The 21,318-nt window shown below is 35.1% G+C and overlaps 1 protein-coding gene across 1 annotated transcript; it reads left to right on the plus strand.

Annotated features, from left to right (window-relative positions):
• The first annotated feature begins 2,629 nt into the window (after positions 1-2,629).
• On the plus strand, positions 2,630-4,104 carry LOC113347901 (F-box/kelch-repeat protein SKIP25). The gene has a single exon (XM_026591590.1). It carries the CDS (start codon positions 2,791-2,793, stop codon positions 3,937-3,939), a length of 1,149 nt encoding a protein of 382 aa, XP_026447375.1. The 5' UTR covers positions 2,630-2,790; the 3' UTR covers positions 3,940-4,104.
• The last annotated feature ends 17,214 nt before the right edge of the window (positions 4,105-21,318 follow it).

Below are 21,318 nucleotides of genomic sequence, written 5' to 3' on the forward strand. Positions count from 1 at the left end.
AAAGAGATGAACTTGGTTAAAGCGAAAGCTTACCAACACATATTTCGAGAAATAGATAAGCGAGATAAACTCATCTCGAAATATCAAATGTGTATAATTGAAGTTTATATAGCATTACGACTTTTGTCTCAAATAAGAGATAGAGTAGATAGACTTTTGAGATCATGCAATTACTTTGTATTTGCATATCTTTCTTTGTAATGTTGAGATTTTGATCTTACCAATCATTTTCTTGCATTATCCAGATTTGGCTATTTTAGTTGAGTTTTCTTGTCTACCCTTTCATTGAACTATTGGGTAGTAAGTGCTCTATGTTCTTCCATTGCATTCGGAGAATATATTTGAGTTGTGAGTTCATGTTTTCTTTCCTCCCTCTTCCCATAAGTAGCCTTTGCCTATCTTTTTAGAAAGAACTTGAGATTTTGAAAATTCTTTGAGAATATGTAACTTGGTGCTCTAGAGAATTTCATTGTTTCCGACCATAGTTTCAAACTTATCAGAAAATTGAAGATCTTCTATAATAGTTCTCACTAAAATGGAATAATAATCCTGTTTAACTATCAATGGCGCTAGATATACCGTCTCCAAAACAACATAAAAATTATATCTTAATTAGGAAATCGTTAATTTTTATTTTTGTAAAATAATGGGTTCCACACGTTTTGTTAAACGAACTCACTTCTTCTTTCTTACTGGAACAAATCGACCTTTTTATTTATTTATCTATACGTGGGTCGTCGTTTTTATTGATACGGGCACGTATTTAACGTTTCGTATCACTATCTGCTGACAATGATCTAATATCCTCAGTTTATTTGTACTCGCAAATATCAGTTCAGTATCTGCTGATATATATCGTATTTGTGCCGTATCCGTCAATACCTACGAATACAGCTTGATACAGACTAACATGGAATAGAAAATACATAAATGGAAGGCATGCTCAATTTTCATACCTATTGACAAAATAGATTCAAAAGGTCAATCATTTCTCTAGAGGAAGAATCAATGAAAATTTAATCAAGAATCAATCCCTAATGCATGATTATCGTGATGCACGGTAAGGATCGTTTGGAAATTCAAACGGTTTCCAGTTCCTACCCCTATCCTCTTGCAAAAGTGATATCAACTAGAACAACAAAGTCAATCATCTACTTATTATTCAAAAAATTAAACTCAAATTTCAATTATCTATTAATATTGTTATAGAGACATTCACACTTTATTTCTCACACTATCTCACACATTAGACGTTAATTTGGTGAATAAAATCCAAATAGTTACAAGTTTGAAGCTAATATTTTTGGGATATATTCTTCTTACAATGCTCTATATACTTCTCAAAAATGAGCGCATTCCGAAATGTATAACACCATCATCTACCGATCTTAATTTCAATGTTTAAGAATCCGTTAATTTTCAACGATTCATTTTTAAAGTAGTAGATGGTGATGTTATACATTTCAGAATACGCTCATTTTTGGCGAGAACGTAGAGATTTGTAAGAGAAACATATCCCCAGAATATTAGCTTCCAATTGGTAACCGTTTGGTTTTTATTCACCAAAATGACGTTCAATGTGTAAGATAATGTGAAAATAAAAGTGTGAGGGGATCCTCCCTCGATAATGATATAGGATCAATCATATCTAATGTAATAATTTATTTGAATTGTAGTAGTTTCGGACCCAATGATTCAATCAACTTTTATCTTTTCGGGTACAGGAGAAATCAGTAGACATAGACTTGAGGGTTTCATAGGGTGAAACTCATGTTAATTCTCTCATAGGTCCATCCCAGAATATATGTAATTTAGTTAGACAAAAATCTTTCTTTTTCGTTAGAATCGATCAGTATCACCGACATCGTCGTATCATATGATTCATATCTGCATCAGTAAGGACCGATATTTTACCAATGTCATTATAGTACGGTGATAAAGTCACTAGATGATGATACCACAGACCTGATTTCGAAACTCGTCCGCCGTAAAGAATACCGATCAAAATACGCGAACCAGCGAAATGGAAAGGAGGCTAGCCGATATGACTCGATCTATCTATGCAAGCATGCACAGGCAGGCCTATGTAGCACACGCAGCAGTTTCAAGTTTCAACATTCATTTTGTTAAGGTGACAGCTATGTGCCTGTTGGAGAGATGACATCTTTGATTTGTCGATCATAATCAAGAAAGGCAGCAGTGTGGTTCTTAAACTATATCCCACTCAAAAATAAAAAGCAAAAAAAATCTAACAAATTATCCCCACATTAAATCAGACTTAAAAAAGTAATCATTTGGCCCTTATCACGCCTCTGACTACCCTCTTCTCCTCCTCACCTCATCCAACATCTCCTTGCCCCTTAAATGGCCTATTTCAGGCGCACCAAGTACACCAAATTCATTGCCTTCTTTTGGGGGTTAAAAATAGAACATGGAATAGTAAGTACACCTCCTCCTCCACTCCGGATAGACAGGAAGCAGAAGAAGACGTACACAAAAGGCAATGTTGCTTCGAAATGACCAAAACACCCTCATATTTCCTCTGTTTTTGGTTCCAGAATAACTGAAAAGTTGTAGGGTAGTTTTCTTCCTTTCTCAAATAAAGGACTTGCCTTTGGCTTAAAGTAGAGATTTTTTTGCAGATTAGGTGTGAACCAACAAAAAGGGTAATAAATTCATAGACTTCTTCTCTAGAAAGGTACATCTCTCAATCATCAAACTAGAGCAATTCAGAGAAACAAAGGAGAGACAGAGAAGACAGTGGTGGGTGGGTGATTCTTCATCCTCTCCATGACCAGAACCAAAAAATCAAAATTGGATAATCATCATCATCAAGAAGAACAAGAAGAGCTTATACCAGGATTACCAGATCATCTCTCACTACTCTGTTTGTACAGAGTAAATAAACCAAATCTACTCTACTCTGTTTGTCATTCATGGAGAAAAATAATCTACTCACCAAATTTCCCACCTTTTCTTTCTCTGTACGCAATTCTATCACCACCCATAAACAACAAAAGTCATCTCGTTTCAAATTCGATTCATATTTCTTCATTTGATCCGATTTCATCAAAATGGAATTCAATTGCTCCATCAATTCCATTATTAAACTCACCCCCATTTTTATTACACCATCCATCATTTCTTTCACGCCAACTACCAATCCAATCAGTCACTCTATCAAACACTCTAGTTTTCGTTTCAGGAACTACAAACAATCTCATCCCAGCGCTTTCCAATCCTTTGATTTTCAACCCACTTTCGAATAAATGGAGTTTGGGTCCTCAAATCAATCACCCGCGCAGATGGTGTGCCACTGGTGTAGTCCATGGCTCTCTTTACATTGCTTCTGGTATTGGGTCCCGGTATAATCGTGATGTTGCTCAATCTGCTGAGAGATGGTGTTGTTCAGAGGACAGCAGCAGCAGAAACTACTGGGAAAAGATATCATCTTTGAAAGATGGAAGATTCAGTAGAGAAGCAATTGAAGCCGTTGGATGGAGAGGGAAGCTGATGATGGTCAATGTAAAAGGCAATGCGGTCAAAGAAGGAGTATTATATAATGTTGAGACCGATACATGGGAAGATATGCCGCAAGGAATTTTGATCGGGTGGAACGGGCCTACTACAACGATGGATGAGGAAGAAATCTACACCGTTGATGAGAGAAAAGGGGTTTTAAAAAGGTATAATGTGAATCTCGATGTCTGGGAGAGTATTATTGAATCAAGAGATTTGATTGGTGCTGTTCAGATTACTGCCCGGGGTGGGAAGATTTGTGTTGTTTGTGGTGGTGGGAATGGGATTTTGGTGGTGGACTTGTTGGTAGAGCCGGTGAAAATGTGGGTTTTAGAACCACCTCCACCGCCTGATTTACAAGTTGTGGGGATTCATATTCTGCCTAGAATGTCTTGTAGTTGCAACGAATCAGAATTGTGATTCAGATTAGGGGTATTTTGGGCCATTTCTGGGTATTATTATTTTATTTTTGTATTTATTTCCAAAAAGGTAGTATATTGAATGTTAGGTTGTTAAGCTTTTATAAAGGTGACAGAGATAACATTAAATATTTTATAAAAAGGATTTTTTGGAATTATTTTTTAATTGTTTTGTATAAAGTTGTGGTTGGATTTTGTGTAAAAGACATTGATTCTCTTTTTCTGATTTGTTTTTATTAATTTATTTTACTTTCCGGTTATTCGTAATGTTAAGCTTTTTGCTTGAATCCTTGACTAGAACTTGTACAAGTGGTCTACAAGTGGGTTGGAGGTTGGCCTGCAAGGCTGCAACTAGTGAATTTCTATTATTTATTTTTTGCCTTTCTTAGAATTAAATAAGAAGGTCTTTAAATATGGGTCAAGTGGAAATTATTGAAAAGAATTTCAGAATTTGGACTACTAACTTAGATTAGAGATCAAGTTGATGCATGTGTATTGGCGTCCCTATGTGCTACGGCATCATATGATGGTGTTCAATAATGTTGCCAAAAGGTGAAATTTGGTGTGCTTTCTTCACTTTTTTTTTTCCTTTTTTTTTTTTTATTTTTTTTTATCATCAAACCATAAGTATTTCATTCCACAAGAAACGTTTACATGATGATTTTATAGAGAAACAAGTACATCATAACATGAAACAAATACAAAAAAAGATCCAAAACGTAGATAAATCGCGAAGAGAAAGAGCGATCTACCACGATAACATCCAAATCTTGTATTCTGAGATTGGAGAAGAAATGGTATTCGAAATAATAAATCGACCATTTTGATAGATTTTCTTCTTGGAAAATAGATGCTCCTATGATAGAGGAGTGATATGCCCAAAAATTCTTCGTATGATAGAGGTGTGCTTTCTTCACTAATCTATACTGTTGTTTGCCCGGATTTGGTCTAAGTTGGCGATATCATAGTAATAAAAATTTGGCAGAGGCACGCGTGATCCTCGAATGATCTCGGTTATTCAAGTTGTTTCAATTTTTCATTTACAATATTACTAGATAAGATAATCACTAGAGTTTGTTCTTCATTCTACGCCACATCTCTCTCATTATAGTGTTTTATTTATTAGAACTAGGACACCTTTTTTGAGCCCTCTGTGACATGGTCTATATGGGATGATACCAGTCCATATAGGACAAAAAAATCCCGGCCGTTGAATCTATGGACTGGTATCAGCCCTAATAGAGCTGGTATCAACCCATATAAATCATGCTTTTGTGAGTCCGAATGATTTGTTTCAAATTTCTTTTGTTAATATATCCCGTGATTATATCTAGTGACATGAACCTCCATTGTCAAGCAATTAGATCAACCTACTAGTTTTCATGTTATCGGGTATATTACTAATGGTTCTTAACTTTATCGATGTCATTGTGGCACAGTGATAAGTCACTAGGTGATGACGTCAATAACTTGAGTTCGAAACTCATCAGTACTAAAGCTCGTTAGGCCAAGTCCTACGGTTTTCTAATCTAGCATGTAGATTGGCAGCTAGGACAACCTCATAAGTCCTATGGCAGTGCTAATCTAGTATGCTAGTATTAGAACCAAACAACGAGGCCGCTGAATCGTTTAGTGCAATTTTATTTTATTTTTCACTTTTCGTTGAATGGAACAGTGCATGACCAGTCAAATTGGTTAACTGCGCGGAACCATTCCGCGGTTGCGCTGAACCAAACAGTGGAGCCAAAGTCCCCATTTCATCAACTTTTCCTTAATTCCTTCTTCATTTTTTTCTTTACCAAGAACCGCATGTTTGATTCAATTTCGATTTTTTCATCATTTATTCAATTCGCATTGTGGGTTTGATCAACATCAAGTTTGGAATCGTTTGAGGGTGGTTTGGTTCGATTCCCTCCATAAAATCGATTGGGGTAAGAAATATAATTTTTGGTTTTAAGTTTTATGATTTTTGATTATGGTGATATTTTGATGAAATTGATTATTGCTATTAGATGAGTTAGATGATTTAGATGATATGTGTTGATATCCATGATTGAAATTGATTTTTAAAATGTGGGTTTAATTTGATTATTTGTGATGAAAATGATGAAAATTTGTATGATTAGTTTGTAGGTAAATTTGTATGATTTATATGATTATTCGTGATAAAAATTTATATGATTATTCGTGATGAAAATGAATGAAATGTGTAGGTAAATTTATATGAAATTTAGTTAAGAAACCTTAGAGACATTAATTGGTTTTTCAGCTCCTAAAAACATATCAACCAGACTACAATCCAGAGGTGAATAATGATGATGGACCTACTTAAAACACTCAACCTACTCAAGACAATAAACCTAGCCAATACACTTAAGCTGATACTTCCTCTCTAGTAAGTGTGGATGAAGATTTGGTGAGATATAACAATGTTTGGGAGCTCATCATCCCCCTGGCTCTGAAACTCATACATATTGCGTACAAGATGTTATTTCGATCAAACAGATGATGTTAGAGGTGAGGGGAGAGATTCTTCCAAACGAAGGGATCGTGAGGCTAAAGCATAGAAGAGAGCAGATGACAAAATGGATAAGCTTATCGAACTTCTTGAAAAAGCTCAAGCACAAAGGGTTTCCAAGTATGAAACAGAGGAAGAGTACCTTAAATAGAACATGGAAAACACTACAATCTTGGCACAAACCCAACAAAGATAAGCTGACATGAAGATCCTTCGTGAAAATATGAATGAAGTAGGGGATTGGGGGAACCTCCTCCATAAAAAATGGAAGAACGATATTTTGGTGCGTAATGGCTTCGAAAGAGGAAACAATATTACTAAAGCGAGGGAGGAGCACAATAGATTGATAGTAAGAATGATAATAATGGTTAATGGTGATTAGTTGATGGAATTTAATTGAAACAAAGAAAGAAAGATATTGACGCTAAAATATTACGACCCTCTATATAGTACTACATGCGTTATTTATATTAAGCTAGGTTTTATTTATTTAATTTCAAATATCAGCCACACATGGATAGATTATCGTGGTTTATAATGAGTTTTATAGTAGTGATTGACTTTAATAATCAATAGTTTTGAGCGTAGCAGTGATTCTATCCGGCAGATACTAGATCTTTATCAACGTAACATCATCAAGTTTAGTTGGTTCGTCATTTATTACATGCCTAATTCACACATATTCAATTATTATAGTAGTTTGGATCACACCTAATACCATATTGAAACTAATTTGCCTATTCTAGTTATCTTAATTATGCTTGGGGTCTTTGAACCTTTGCCAAAAAAAAAAAAACTATAAAAGTTATAAAATTACCAATTTTCTGATGAGAAGACTGGTTCGATCCCCAAAGTCTTAAACTCTATGTCATATAGGTCTCTTACAAGGACATAAATCATCTTTGGGTTAACATGAATTCCTTAAACCTATTAATATGAAGGTGAGTCATCTTCAATTTGTAGACGATACTTTAATTTTCTTGGATGCTGATGTGGAGCAGGTTAGAAATCTCTGATTGATGTTACTTTCTTTTGAACTTCTCACTGGTTTGAAAATTAATTTTACAAAAAGTCGATTTATGCTATGGGATATGATGGTGATCTTTCTATTTTTTCATATATTTTGGGTTGTTGTCATGGTCTCCACAACTTATTTAGGTCTTCCTCTAGGAGATAAAAATGGTGGAATTGCTAAATGAGATACAGTCATTGAAAGATTTTTAATCAAGTTAACTGGTTGGAAAAAGCCACTACTTTCCAAAACAGGTAAAATAACTCTCTTCAACAATATGCTTTCTAGTTTACCTGTTTATTACATGTCCCTCTTTGAGATTCCTTCTTCAGTGATTAAGAGACTTGAAAAGATCATGAGAGATTTCCCGTGGCATGACAACAAGAGAAGAAAGAAAATGCATTCGTTAAATGGGCTGTCTTATGTGTAGAAGAATTTTTTGGTAGTCTAGGTATTAAAAATCTTCACAAATTCAAACAAGCTCTGCTAACTAAATGGTCCTGGAGATATGCAGATAAAGATAATTCCTTATGCAAATCAATTACAACTGAGAAGTATGGTGCAGGAGAAGTTTATTGGATTTCTAAGACTGCAAAATGTTCTTATGGTACCTCTGTTTGGAAATCTATCATGAAGTGCAATTCTCTCTTTCTAAGTTATGTCAAATTCAAAGTTAGTAATGGCATGAAAACAAGATTCTGAGAAAATTATATGCAAAACTTGCTATCCAAATTTATATGCTCTCACTAGAGATTTTTTTTTTCCGTTGCTGATGCGGGTGTTGTTGTTGGTAACTCTATAAGTTGGGATCTCAAACTCCCTAGAAGAGTTAATGCTGCATCTACCGTGGAGCTAAATCTTCTCCATGTTGACCTTGCTTCTTTTAATTATAATATGAATGCTGAGGATGAGCTGGTCTGGTCTCTGGACAAAAAATAACCATTTCTCAGTCAAGTATCTTTATGATAGTCATACTCAAGAGGAGGATGCAGTTCCAGTTAACTCTATTTTCAATTCTATTTGGAAATTGAGATGTCCTCCTAAGATCAGTTTTTTCTTGTGGCTTATTTCTCATAACAGATAATCTATTAGAACCTTTTTCATAACATATTATCTACATGAGAGGTGTTGATGTCCACATGTTTGCTTGTTCTGTAATGAGAATGAGTCTATTTATCATTTGTTTTTGCACAGCAGTTTTCCCAGATTAGTTCGGGAAGGCTTTATGAATAAATTACATTGGTTTTTCTTAATGCTTAATGATACTACTGCTACGCTGCATGCCTGGCATCTGATTCAACATAACAAAGTTAGTACTTCCATCTGGAACATGATACCTGCATCAATTTTGTGGAGTATTTTGAAGGAAAGGAATGAGCGCGTTTTTTCTGACAAAAAACATAATGCTCAAGCTGTTATGAACAAGATAGTATACTATTGGTTTCTTGGGCTTAGTGTTTAAGGAGTATGAAGATGCTAACTCAGCTGATGTAATGAAAGATTAGGGTAATACCTACTTTCATCCTAACTAAGATTGGTAGTCTGTTACTATCTTAGTTCTTTTCTCTTCTGTTTTGTATTTCTATTAGGGTGGTATAATCTTGTTATACCTTTTTTTTTGATCAACCTAATCTTTTCTTTATCGATTTAAAAAAATGCTTATCTTGATAATTTTATATGATGGGCATCAATTTGCTAGGCGTTGATAGGGTTTTAATGCTATGATAATGGCCGACGACAATGATTAACTTCGCTATATAACAACCAGCACTAACTTAGTTAAATTGTTCTTTGATTTTGGCGAGGCTTCGGGGAAATTAATAAACCTTAGCAAGTCTGGTGTCTTCTTTAGCCCTAGAACTGATCCACCAAGAAATTAGAGATACAACAAATTTTAGGTGTTAAAGCAATCCCTATGGATGATAGATATTTAGGAGCCCCTTTGTTTACTAATAGATCAAAAGTAAAATGTTTTGAGCCACTTATCGAAAAAATGCCTAGCAGACTTGTTGGTTGGAATGGAAAGGACGACTTCAACACTGCTGAAAAATCTGTTATGATAAAAAATGTTACCTCTTCGCTAACTGTTTACCAAATGAGTAGTTTTAAAATTCCTAAGAAAATCTGTAAAAAATTAAACAATCTCCAAAGATATTTTTGGTGGGGGAAAAATGAAAAAGGAAAAAATGAACAAGGAAAAAAGGGGGTCTATTTAAAAGTTTGGGAGGTTATGTGTAAGTCCTTATCTTAAGGAGGAATGGGGTTTCGAAACTTAGAAAATTTTAATCTTGCCATGTTGGCAAAAATGGGGTGGAGGTTAAAAGAGAATCCAGATTCCCTTTGTGCTCATCTCTTAAAAGCTACATATTACCCTAATGCAGATATTCTTCATATGAAAACAAAACCAAATGAAAGGGATAGTTGGGTCTGGAAAGGTATTTTAAATGGTGTTGAACAAATACAAAAGCATTGTTTGTGGAAAGTAGGTAGAGGAACTATGATAAATGTTTGTAATGATTATTGGATTCCGGAAATCAAACCACCTATTCAGAAACCAAGTAGGGGAGCTGAAGATATAGTAACGGTAAGCCAATTGATAACTGATGTAAAAACTTGGGATATGGACAAACTGAGAATTTTTTTTGGCCAGAATACAATAAATTGTATTCTTAAAATAAGCCCAACAGTTCAGGTTGAAGATTCAACTGAATGGTCTCTAAGTACTAATGGTAATTTTACTGTAAATTCGATGTATAACAAAATAAACTCTACTGATGATGATAATAAGGATTGTAATCAAATTTGGAAGCTGAAAGTTCCCCCATCATTTAAAACTTTTGTCCGGAAAGCAGCTAATGCTATCCTCCCAAACAGTTTGAGGGTAGCAGCCGTAATCCCTCATATAAATACTATGTGTACTCTTTGCAATGATGATCTCTAACACATCTTTTTATGATTTGCAATTTTGCAAAACAGGTTTGGTTGCACTTGAATTTTAGTATGGATTATGTGGTCGAAAATAGTACGACTTTTCACAATTAGTTAAATTCTTGGTTCACTAATACTAACAGAAATGGATTTGTGATGCAGTGGTCTGAGTTTTATAGCATTATCACGTGGCATGTCTGAAAATCCAGATGTGATTGGGTTTTTAGAAAAGAGAAACAGAACAGTGCGGCGACGACAAATAAGATAGTTAAATATATAAGTAGCTTATCTGCTGTAACAACCCAAGCTTTAATATCTTTCAAAACCTATACTACAACCCTGTGAAAGATGACTGCCTGATTATTTGTACAACTGAAAACAGAAATATAGAATCAAAAATTGCTTACAAATTCAATATAACCTTATATATGATGAATCATGTATCCTCTTGTGGCATTGGTATAACACTTACATATTTTGTAGGTTATACTATAGAAGTCAGGGGAGCAACCTGCAATTGCAATACTAGAGAGGAATTAGAAAGAAGAAGAGCAGAAATAGCTTTCCATTGGGCAACAGAATGGAGTGGTCATGAGGTGCCTTTCCAAAGTGATTCCATGCCCATTTTGATGTTGCTTAAAGGAATGGACATTAAAGCTAAGAAACTTAGATATTCTATTAGCAATAAATTTCAAAAAAACAATATGGAAGTCATCAATTTTAAAATTTCTGAACTTATGTTATCTACTAGATTTAATGTAATGCGGACAGCTACTACATCAGCCTATTATAACATTTTCAATCTTCAAAACAGATGGATAGAAGAGGATCTAGGACATCTTTTAAACTTCTTTTGTTCTCAGCATTTCAATGAAAATATATCATGGTCGAATCCTATTGTGATCATTACTCGAATCATGAATGTGTAATGTAAGAGGTACCTTCCTCTTATATTACGAAAGAAAAAAAAAAACTTCGCTATTCTTACTATTAAAAAGAGAAAAAAATGTTAGCATTTATGTATTCTTTTTCACTTTTTTGTCTCATAGTTTTAGACCCACAAAGTGAATTTCTTTTCACATGACTACTGACTAGTGAGAAGGGAGAACTGAGAAGTGGCATGCATGATGCCCTTTAGGTCTGACGTTATTATACCTGTGGCTATCGGTGACCCACGAAGATGTCACATTGGATGTGGTGGCGTGAAGCGCTGGAACCTAGGAGCTTAGCTGACATCTTCTTGGCAAACCACTGACGGAACATAATTTTTCAACACCTCATATGCACAGGACCCACATCATGGAGGTGGTGGCATCTTCTGTTCTGTTCTGCTCTAACTAATGTGGCCAAAAATCGAACAAGCGAGAATGACTTCATGGCTTCTGCTAGTGAACTTCTATTATTCTTTCTATTAGTATATTTTTTCTTTTCTTTTCTTGGAACTAAATAGGTTTTAAGTATGGGTCAAGTGGATTTTATTGAAAGATTTTTCCAAATTTGGACTACTATAAGAACATCACAATGGTGCGACCAAATCCAAAAAGGAAAAACTAAAAAATTTGGTATTTTCTAGTTTATAGTCAGTGTTAAACACAACGGGGACGAGTAAATTATACTCAAATGCACGTATAATCTACGCCTGAAATGAAACGATCATATAATATGCACCTCACTCACAGGCGAAGATTACAAGTACGTCTGACCCAGACGCATATTATAACTTCATCTGACAACATACGAATCTTATATGTTCGTTTAAAATGAAACGGTCTTTATAAATACGCCTGGTCTTCGGACGTACATTTAAATTTCGTTCCATCAGCGAGGATTTAAAAATCTCACACAAACCAAGTTTACAAATTGACCCATCAACGGACCAACTTTATACTTACGCCCCATCGGACCAACATTATACTTTCGCCCCAGTGAAATGGACTTTATATATGCATCTATGCTTGGGGCGAGGTTTATATCTACGTCTCATTCCAAACGAACGTTTAATATGCGCCTGCAATCAAACGTATTTTTAACCTCCGCTCGACCAAATATAGTTTTGGTCGAGCTTTCAGACCAAATATATTCCAGTTTTTAGTTTTAGTCTAAATTTTTGGTTTTAATCAGTACCACTGTGATCGTTTTCTCGATCAAAATTATAGTTTTGGTGGTCCATTGTGGTTGCTCTAAGATGAGAGATCAAGCTGATGCATGTATTTGGTGTACCTAGGCTATGTGCGTAGTTTCATAATGTAGACAAAAAGGCGAAATTTAAATTTAATGCGCTTTGCAAATTAATGTAGACTATTATTTATCTTAAATTGTCACGTCCAAGTTAGCTTTTATCTCGGAGTGCACAAGAATTTTCATAAAGCCATGATCCTCCGAAGATCTCGGTTATACAAGTTGTTCCGCATTCAACAATTCTACAGACACATCAAAATATCCCGAGAAAACTACCGCCGGGAATCCAACAGTTGGTTGAGTAGTGATTTTATCACTGGCATAGAAAAAGTATAAATTGGACTCCTCCTTCACCTTTACTCTCACTCGAGATTTCTTTGTAGATTTTCTCAAGTAAGGAATCATTTCCGTTCCAAATTTTCATTTATTATTTACTTAGGTGTTGGCCCATACCGAAATGTCACATTTTATTTTATACGATAATCTGTGGATTTCGTTCTTTGTTGTACACTTCATCCATCTCAATTTTAAACGTTAATTTTTAATTATTGATTTTCAAAGGATAGATAGTGAGGTTCGGTATCTTGGATCATATTAATTTTTATTTTTGGATCATACTGATTTCTAGTAGGAATATAAATTTTTATAAGAAAACATATCATCAAAATATTAGATTTAAATTCATCGTCCTTTTTATTTTTATGGATAAGGTAATATATTAACTATGCAATGTAATACAGAAGGTCTATAATTTCATTTTTATCAAAAATATTAGAATTAATACTTTGTTTTTGCGCTCGTTGGTGCAAGTGCGTTTACATGTGTTCTAGCCTTCTGATCAATGCTTCTTTTGTCACTGATTCCGCTGCTACGTTGTGATCTCTGCTTATGAACTTTACCTTAACTTGTGGGATTTTTCTATAATAGAAATATTTTCTTCTATAGTATTCTCTGCTGCCCATGAAGCATCAGTTTCTATTTTTTTGTTGATAGAGTCCGACAGCACTTTACAATCTGTAGCAATAAAAACACTAGAAAGTATATTGTCTTCTAGCCAATTTAAAACTTTTAATATTGCTTTTGCTTCTGCGTGCAAAGCCGAAGATGCTCATTCTAAACTTGATGAAATATGCATGAAAGCTTCTTGGTTGACCGAGTACAGGAAAGCATATCCCATGAATAAGGTCTCTTTATTATACGACGCATCTATGAAGATTATCAAATCCTCCCTGAAGTTGTTCCAAGAAGGTTTAGACGACTTCTTTTTCTAGATATTTTTATTTTTGTCCTCTCTATTGTACGTCGTAGACTGGATGTTTTTTTTAATTTGTTAAATCAGTGAAGTTGTATTTGAAATTATTTTCCTGAACACCACTTCACATCTATATTTCCAAATAATCCAAAAGATGGTTGCCATCTATTCACAAAATTATGAAAATTTTGGATCTGATATCTATATTTCAACCCACTTGCTAATACAGTCTGTGTTAATTTGCGTATTGACAACGTCTACAAAGCAGCCAAACCAAATTGATCTAGTAAAGGACACTTTCTAAACATATGATCTTCCGTTTTCGTCGATTGGTTATTGCGCATTCCACCTTCATGAGAGATCTCCCAGTTATGAGCTGTTAATCTGTTAGTGGTCGGAAATGCTTTTTGAACATGATTTATTGTCGTTTGAATTTTATGGAGAAAATGGTTCAAATCATGCATAATAATAGTGTGTATATATGAGTTTCGTGGACCCATTTTTATGGTAGGACGTGTAATAGAAATGAATTTTATTTCACATGACAAGAGAGGGGAGGCATGCATGATGCATTTCAACTCTCATATCTAAGTCTACTAGTCCTTAACCCGTGCCGCAACGACACGGGCCTTGATGTTGGTTCATTTTTAAATCAATATTCAAAGCCCATTTTTCAGTAGCAAGTACCAGGTTGGGCAGAGATAATCTCTTGTAAAGATCTTATCTCCAAGATATGGTTAAGTTTCTACACCGGCTCACCTGCCTGGGCAACCTATCGGAGACAGTAGTAAGTCCTTGGCACCTTCCGTGTCGCGGGTGGAACAAAGAGTGGTGCCACCATTTTATTAGGGTTTACGCATTCGCGACCATTAAAATAGCATGCCCACTTTATCCCTGCCTAGAGCAAGCAGGGCTACAGGGAGGAGTCCCCCTTTCAAGATCCTTCTGCCTTGCATAGCCACTGGAGAGAGTCCATCCTTTCACATATACTAGGATGGTTTCACATGTTCACTGTTGTAAGGAACAATAGTCGATAACTTTTCGACAGCTAAGCACAGGGGACCATACTATTCTTTCTCTCGGATGACCGAGGAGAAAGCTGAAGAGGTAGCCAGGTTAGTTGTCGCTGCGTGAAACGGGGGCCAACCAGCACCGAAGACCAAACACCACTCATACGCCAACACGTGTTGTCCCTCTAGGAGCGACCGTCTCAGAAAGAACTAGCAACTCATGTCAGTGGTGACAAGAAGAGCACGCGTTCCCGGACAAATCCTTCCCAATGGACACGCTGAGCGCGAACAAAATGTTGGTTCATTTTTAATATCGTATAAAATGTATCCCGAATACTTATCAATTCCTTCTGGTCCGATGTATGTTAAATCTGGCTTTGTCATGATGTCGTAGGGATATCCCCTGTTTTGTTTTCTCTGTTCTGTCAGGTAAACAACTAATGTTGCTATATAAAATTCAGAAAAATATATACTATGAATAATTTTAAAAGGAGAGTGTACGCGTTGAATATCTTAAATTAAGAAAATGAGTTCACCTTCGTGATTTTCTACTTCTTACCCCCATTTCCTATTTAAAAAGATTTGTACATATTTTGTACTTTCTCGGACTTTTTTTCTTTTACTTATTGGAATATATGCTATTGAAATTTTACTTTTGGAAATATATCTCTTGTTTTGTAAGGCCGTATATACTCTTATATTGCGAAGTCTATTTGGAAGATAAGTGGATATGGTCGCCTCCAGAATCGTCATCCTATTTGGAAGCCATTTACCGTAACTATTGCATGTCTTTTTATGCTCGAGGAGTATGCGGCTTAATCGCAATATGTATTTTTTTTTGAGAGAAAGAAATTTCAAAACCGACTAATATGTAATTGGGGAGGCAAAATCAAAGTTCCTTTATTGTCATGCATCTTTCAATGATCGAGTATATATTTTCTTTGTCACTGAGCTATTTAATAATACCATTTATTTACCTTGCAAAGTCGCACATACAATACGGTCATCTCTTACCTGACAATAGGTGACCATTGTCGCCTCTAGAATCGTCAACCTTTGTGGTAGGCGTATGGCATAACAATCTTCTATATTTTCAATGTAGAGCAATCTAGTGACCAATTGGCGCGGTCACGCTTATTTTAATTTATACTACCTCCGGTATTTTTGTACACTTAGAAAGAACAAATTATAAATAACCTGATCTGCCACCGCTCGTCATGGTCATCGTAATGACATTGTTTGATTTTTCATTCTTTACCGCATACCAATACGGAGAATTGCTATCAATAAGAAGAGTAGACCACGAAGACTTTATAATCTATTCAAGAAAACCGAATAATTGTAGAGTAAAACATATAAGTCAATGTGCATTTTTCGAAAACATAACATTTGATGGCGTCTTAGATTATTTATTTATTTTTTGCCAAAAGTGCAACCTTATTGATAAATTTTTTTCCAAAAGTTAAATCACCTGCTTAGGAACTTGAAATACGTTAGTGAGGTGATGCCATTGTCAGAAAATTTCCTTCAAAACCACTATGGGTTCAGATCAAAATTGGGAACATAAATTAGATTACCATATCAGCACGGTTACATAGGGGATAAATCAGATCCACCAATGCCATTGTAGATCATGACCAAAAGGACGAATACTGAAATCCAAAAAAAAAAAGAGAAAAAAAAGAAAATTACACGTCAACAAAATGCAGTAAGGGAAACACAGCGAAATAAAATGCAGAAAGGGAAACACACTAAAAAAAAAGAAAAAAAATGCAGACATACAAAGAAACATGATATATTATTCTCAGGTATTGTTTTATTTGGTGCAAGGCTTCATAATGCTTAATCTTCGGCAATAGTAGATGTCGCGAAACTTTCGGCATCTTCTGAAGGAAGGGTTTCTTGCGAGGTGGATCATTATCGACCATAGTCTCATCTTCAGAGTGGATGATTCCGGTATTCTGGGCAGATATGGTTGGAGTTGGCACTGCATGGAGCGAAGGCAGCTTTGATACAGTGAAGCTTGGGGTATCAACATTTCTAAAATAAAGGATTTTGGGTGCCTATACAAAATGATTGAGCAACAACGGTGACTCATACATTTCCCTAAAACCTAACACACACATGCAGAAAATGGCTATGGTCTGGATAATCATGGCCATTGATTTATCTTTCATAGGATAAATCTGGACCACCACTAACACAGACAAAGTTAGCCAAATTATGGTTTTTAGTATATTAAAATAAAAAATATTAGATTTCAATATAAAATAGAATATAACAACAATAAAATATAGAAAAAATTAATTGAAGACTTAACTTTGTTCAATCTAAGCTTTATACATGACGTTTGTGATTAAAAATTAAAAGCACGCCTAGCTGCGGGGGGTGGCAACAGTGGTATCAGGTCATTTTTTTATGGTGACCTGTGACAACCCAGATTTCCGGACTTCTAGCGGACACATGGTCGACCTTGTTGGTCGGGTCCGATCCAGCTAGCAAGTCTAAATTTCCGGACCGCCACTCGTGTAAGACCATATATTTTTGTTTTAAAAGATTTTAATAAATAAAATCAATAATTCAAAGTCAATTAAATATACTAAATGAAATGTAATCTTACTTTTAAAATTAGAAAAATTTCAAATACTAATTACAAAATCAAAAGTATTAAATTAAAACAAAATAACGCTTCTATTAAATTTAAAACGCGATAACCAAATCCCCGTGATATATAATAATTTCTCGTCAGGTAGTCTTTCTTTGTTCTATGTGGAAAGGGAGGAAAAGGGGTGAGCAGCCACAACCCAGTAGGAAGTTTCTAAAAATAATAGAGTGCATGAAAAACAAACAAATGCAACAGATAAAATAATTAAAACAATGCATGGAAGTTCACAACACTACTTACGCCATTCTCAAGCACAAATCCTTAACATTTTCTTACTCAAAGTCTTAAATCTTAAATTCTACTATCCTTAATCTAAAATTATTTATTAATGGAGATAAAATTTATTAATTTGATTAAGAAAAAATTGATAATGAAAAAAATTAATGAATCATTTATTATGAGTAATTAATGATAAAATATTATTATGAGAAATTAATAAATTATTTATTATCAGTAATTAGTGTGAAACACTAATTAGTTAGGCATTTATTACGTTAATCATTTAAATTCGTAATGAAAAAAATTAATAGATCATTTATTATGAACAATTAGTGCAAAACATTATTATGAGGAATTAATAAATTACTATCAGCAATTAGTATGAAACACTAATCAGTTAGGCATTTATTGTATTAAATTTTCCTTAATGGGTCATTAAATGATAGTCTAAGAGGAGAAATTACAACCACATATTTATGTATTGGGAGAGTAAATCTCAACCACCACTTACATAGGCTAACTTAGCCAAACTGTGTTTTATATTCTTGATTATGTGTGTGGCTATGGATGACCCACGATGATGTCACATAGGATGTGGTGGCGTGAAGCGTTGGAACCTATACGCTTAGCTAGAGTTGCACAAAACCCGCCCAACTTACCCGAATCCGCCCGTACCCGCTAAATCCGTGGGCTTTTAATCCGAACTCGCATGTTATGGGTGCAGGGTTGGTTACGAAAATAAAAACCCGCTGTTTAAGGATGCGAAGTTGGTTTTAGTTAATACCCGCCCGAAAAAACCCGCTAAATATACACCATTGATAAAACTAATCCTAGCCGTATGTTATCCAAATCCTAGTGGTACTAGTAGATTGTAGATAAGATATATTACCCTCTTTCCCTAGTGGTACTAGTCTCTTCGACTCTTCCTCTCTGTTCTGCGTCTCCTCAGTTCTTCTTCTTCCTAGTTCCTCAGTATTTCTTCTTCCTAGCTCCTCAGTTCTCTTCACCTACGATAACAACAACAACTGCTTCGACTCATCACCAATAATCGACAACAATCGAACAACAGTTAATCTTCATCTGTGAACTGCCTAGGTATGAAAATTTGGGGTTTTTATTTTGTTTCTTATTTAAGATTATTCTATAGGTGAAAAACTTGCACAAAATATTGAACTACAATCTGAAGCGGGTTTGAACCCAAACCCTCCCGACCCGTAGCGGGCGGGTAGCAAAACCCGCCCGCTGTTTGTGGGTGCAGAGTTGATTTGAAAATAAATACCCGCTGTTTGTGGATGCGGGGTTGGTATTAGATAAAGCCCGACCCGCCCCACCCTAAGCTTAGCTAACATCTTCTTGGCAGACCATGGACGGAACAGAGTTTCTTTTAACGGCAACAACTCATACGGTATGGCGGTGACAACTTCTGGTCTCAGTGGCTCTAATTAATGCGACTGAAAGCCAAACAATTGCTATGATCGACTTCATGGACCAATGGATAAGGCGCTGGTATACCATCAGGGGCGGAGCTACCCATTGTATCAATAAATAAAAAAGTCTTGTGAATGGTGGAATAGACAGAAAATAGAGAGAAAAGATAGAGATTCTTATTCATTATGTATGTAGGATTACAATGGGTTAAGCCTCTATTTATATAGGTAGAAGACTTGGTTTCCAAGATATGTAAACCCTAATCTTAGACACGAAGGACATCTTAGTAAATAAACTTGGTTTATAACACTCCCCCTGATGACCACTGTGGCTAAGTCATTACAAAAATAACAGGAAAACTCAAAAGAGAAAAACCTGATATTGCATAAGCATGTAAAACTCAGACAGTGTTGGACACGCATATGTTTCCTCGTTAAAACCTTGACAAGGAAAACCCAATGGGACAAAACCTTGGCGAAGGAAAAAGAGTACTTCTGTTAAAGTCCAGTAAATGCACATTTGATGATGAGGCTCCCTCTGATGAGTACTTCTGTTAAATTTTGGCTCGCAAATCTTTGAGTCGTGACTTCCCAATTTCTTAAATTTCAAAAGATTCTTGTTCTTTCATGAAGAAAATTGCAACTTGATGAAGTCTTCTTTTGTGTTAGTCTTCTAATAGTAGTTTTCTCGAGTCTACATGCTTCTTTAAATACATTGAGGACTTGCTTCTTGATTGCTAGCTTCTCGGAGATGATTTGAAAAATTAGTTGATGTAGTTTCTTCAACAAAGTGCCAATACGCAGTTATAGTACCAAAGGTGAGCCAAATTTGTGATCATACCTTAGATGGATCAGAATGATATCCAAATTCATAGGAGATGGCTATTTTGATGTGGTCTAACAAAATTACCTAGTTAATGGTGGGAATCCATAAAATAACCAAAATTGATACAACTCCCCCTTGGATGACCACCACGTTGAATTAATTGTCTCACTAAAACCTTTCCAGTAAAAACCCGATGGGAAAAAAATGGATGAAGGAAAAAGAGCACAAATATCAACATTTTGAAAGAATATTAAACGTCAAACAGATGTTGCCTCATTAAAACCTTGTCAGGAAAACCCGATGGGACAAAACATGAAACAAAGGGAAAAGAGTACAACTTTTGATGATTCATGGGTGCTAACTCAACAATATGAGTATCATAGAAAACAAGCACCAAAATCATAACTATAGTCTACATCATAGACAATTAAGCAAGCATAATATTTAAACCGCAGATTTAGGAAATAAAAGAAAAATAGAATTTATGCTGCTAAAGCGTGGATTTTTGTGTTTTTAAGGACTCCTCAAGAGACCTATAACATTGAAGTCATCAACTAATTAATCCGGATTTTTGGTTTGTACCAAATTTCTAAAAACACATAGAGGATTGTTCAACCTGACATAATCAAGTCAGATGGCTGCCTGAATGTGTTGCCAACCATATTTCTTGTGTAAATGAAATACGAGTCCTTCAAGGACTACCACGCCAAAAGCATCATACATGAAGAACAAAAATTTATTGAACCAATCCTTGGGTTTGAAAAAATAAATAAAACCCTCAAATCGTTTTCACAGGAAAATATTTTTCGTATAATGACGCAAAATGACTACACCAACCTGTAATTAATAGGCTTGGCATTTTAAGGTGTTAAGTCATGGATCCAAAATTGCATCAATCGAGAGATTAACCCAAACTAATTTGCATAGTATGCCAACCAATCACATATGTCGATATTTCTCAGCAGAGGGATTAACAACCACCATCTTTTATTATTTCAGTAGCTACTGTAACTGAATATTCGACAATGTTAACTAACTATGATCCCACACAATTACCAAGTGTATGCATATCTTGAAAAATTCACAGAATTACTGGTACCGCCGCCCACATGCATTATGTATGAATGGTGGAGTAGATAGAAAATAGAGAGAAAAGATAGAGATTCTTATTCTTATGTATGTAGGATTACAATGGGTTAAGCCTCCATTTATATAGGTAGAAGATTTGGTTTCCAAGATATGTAAACCCTAATCTTAGACACAAAAGACATCTTAGTAAATAAACTTGATTTATAACAAAAAAGAATTCTTATTATTTTTTTTTCTTTTTTTTCGGACCTCAATA

Source organism: Papaver somniferum, chromosome 2 (genome assembly GCF_003573695.1).
Source record: "Papaver somniferum cultivar HN1 chromosome 2, ASM357369v1, whole genome shotgun sequence".
NCBI lineage: Eukaryota > Viridiplantae > Streptophyta > Magnoliopsida > Ranunculales > Papaveraceae > Papaver > Papaver somniferum.

Excerpts from the sequence above, each read along its gene's own strand:
- LOC113347901 (XM_026591590.1), top strand. The coding sequence starts at position 2,791 with ATGACCAGAACCAAAAAATCAAAATTGGATAATCATCATCATCAAGAA.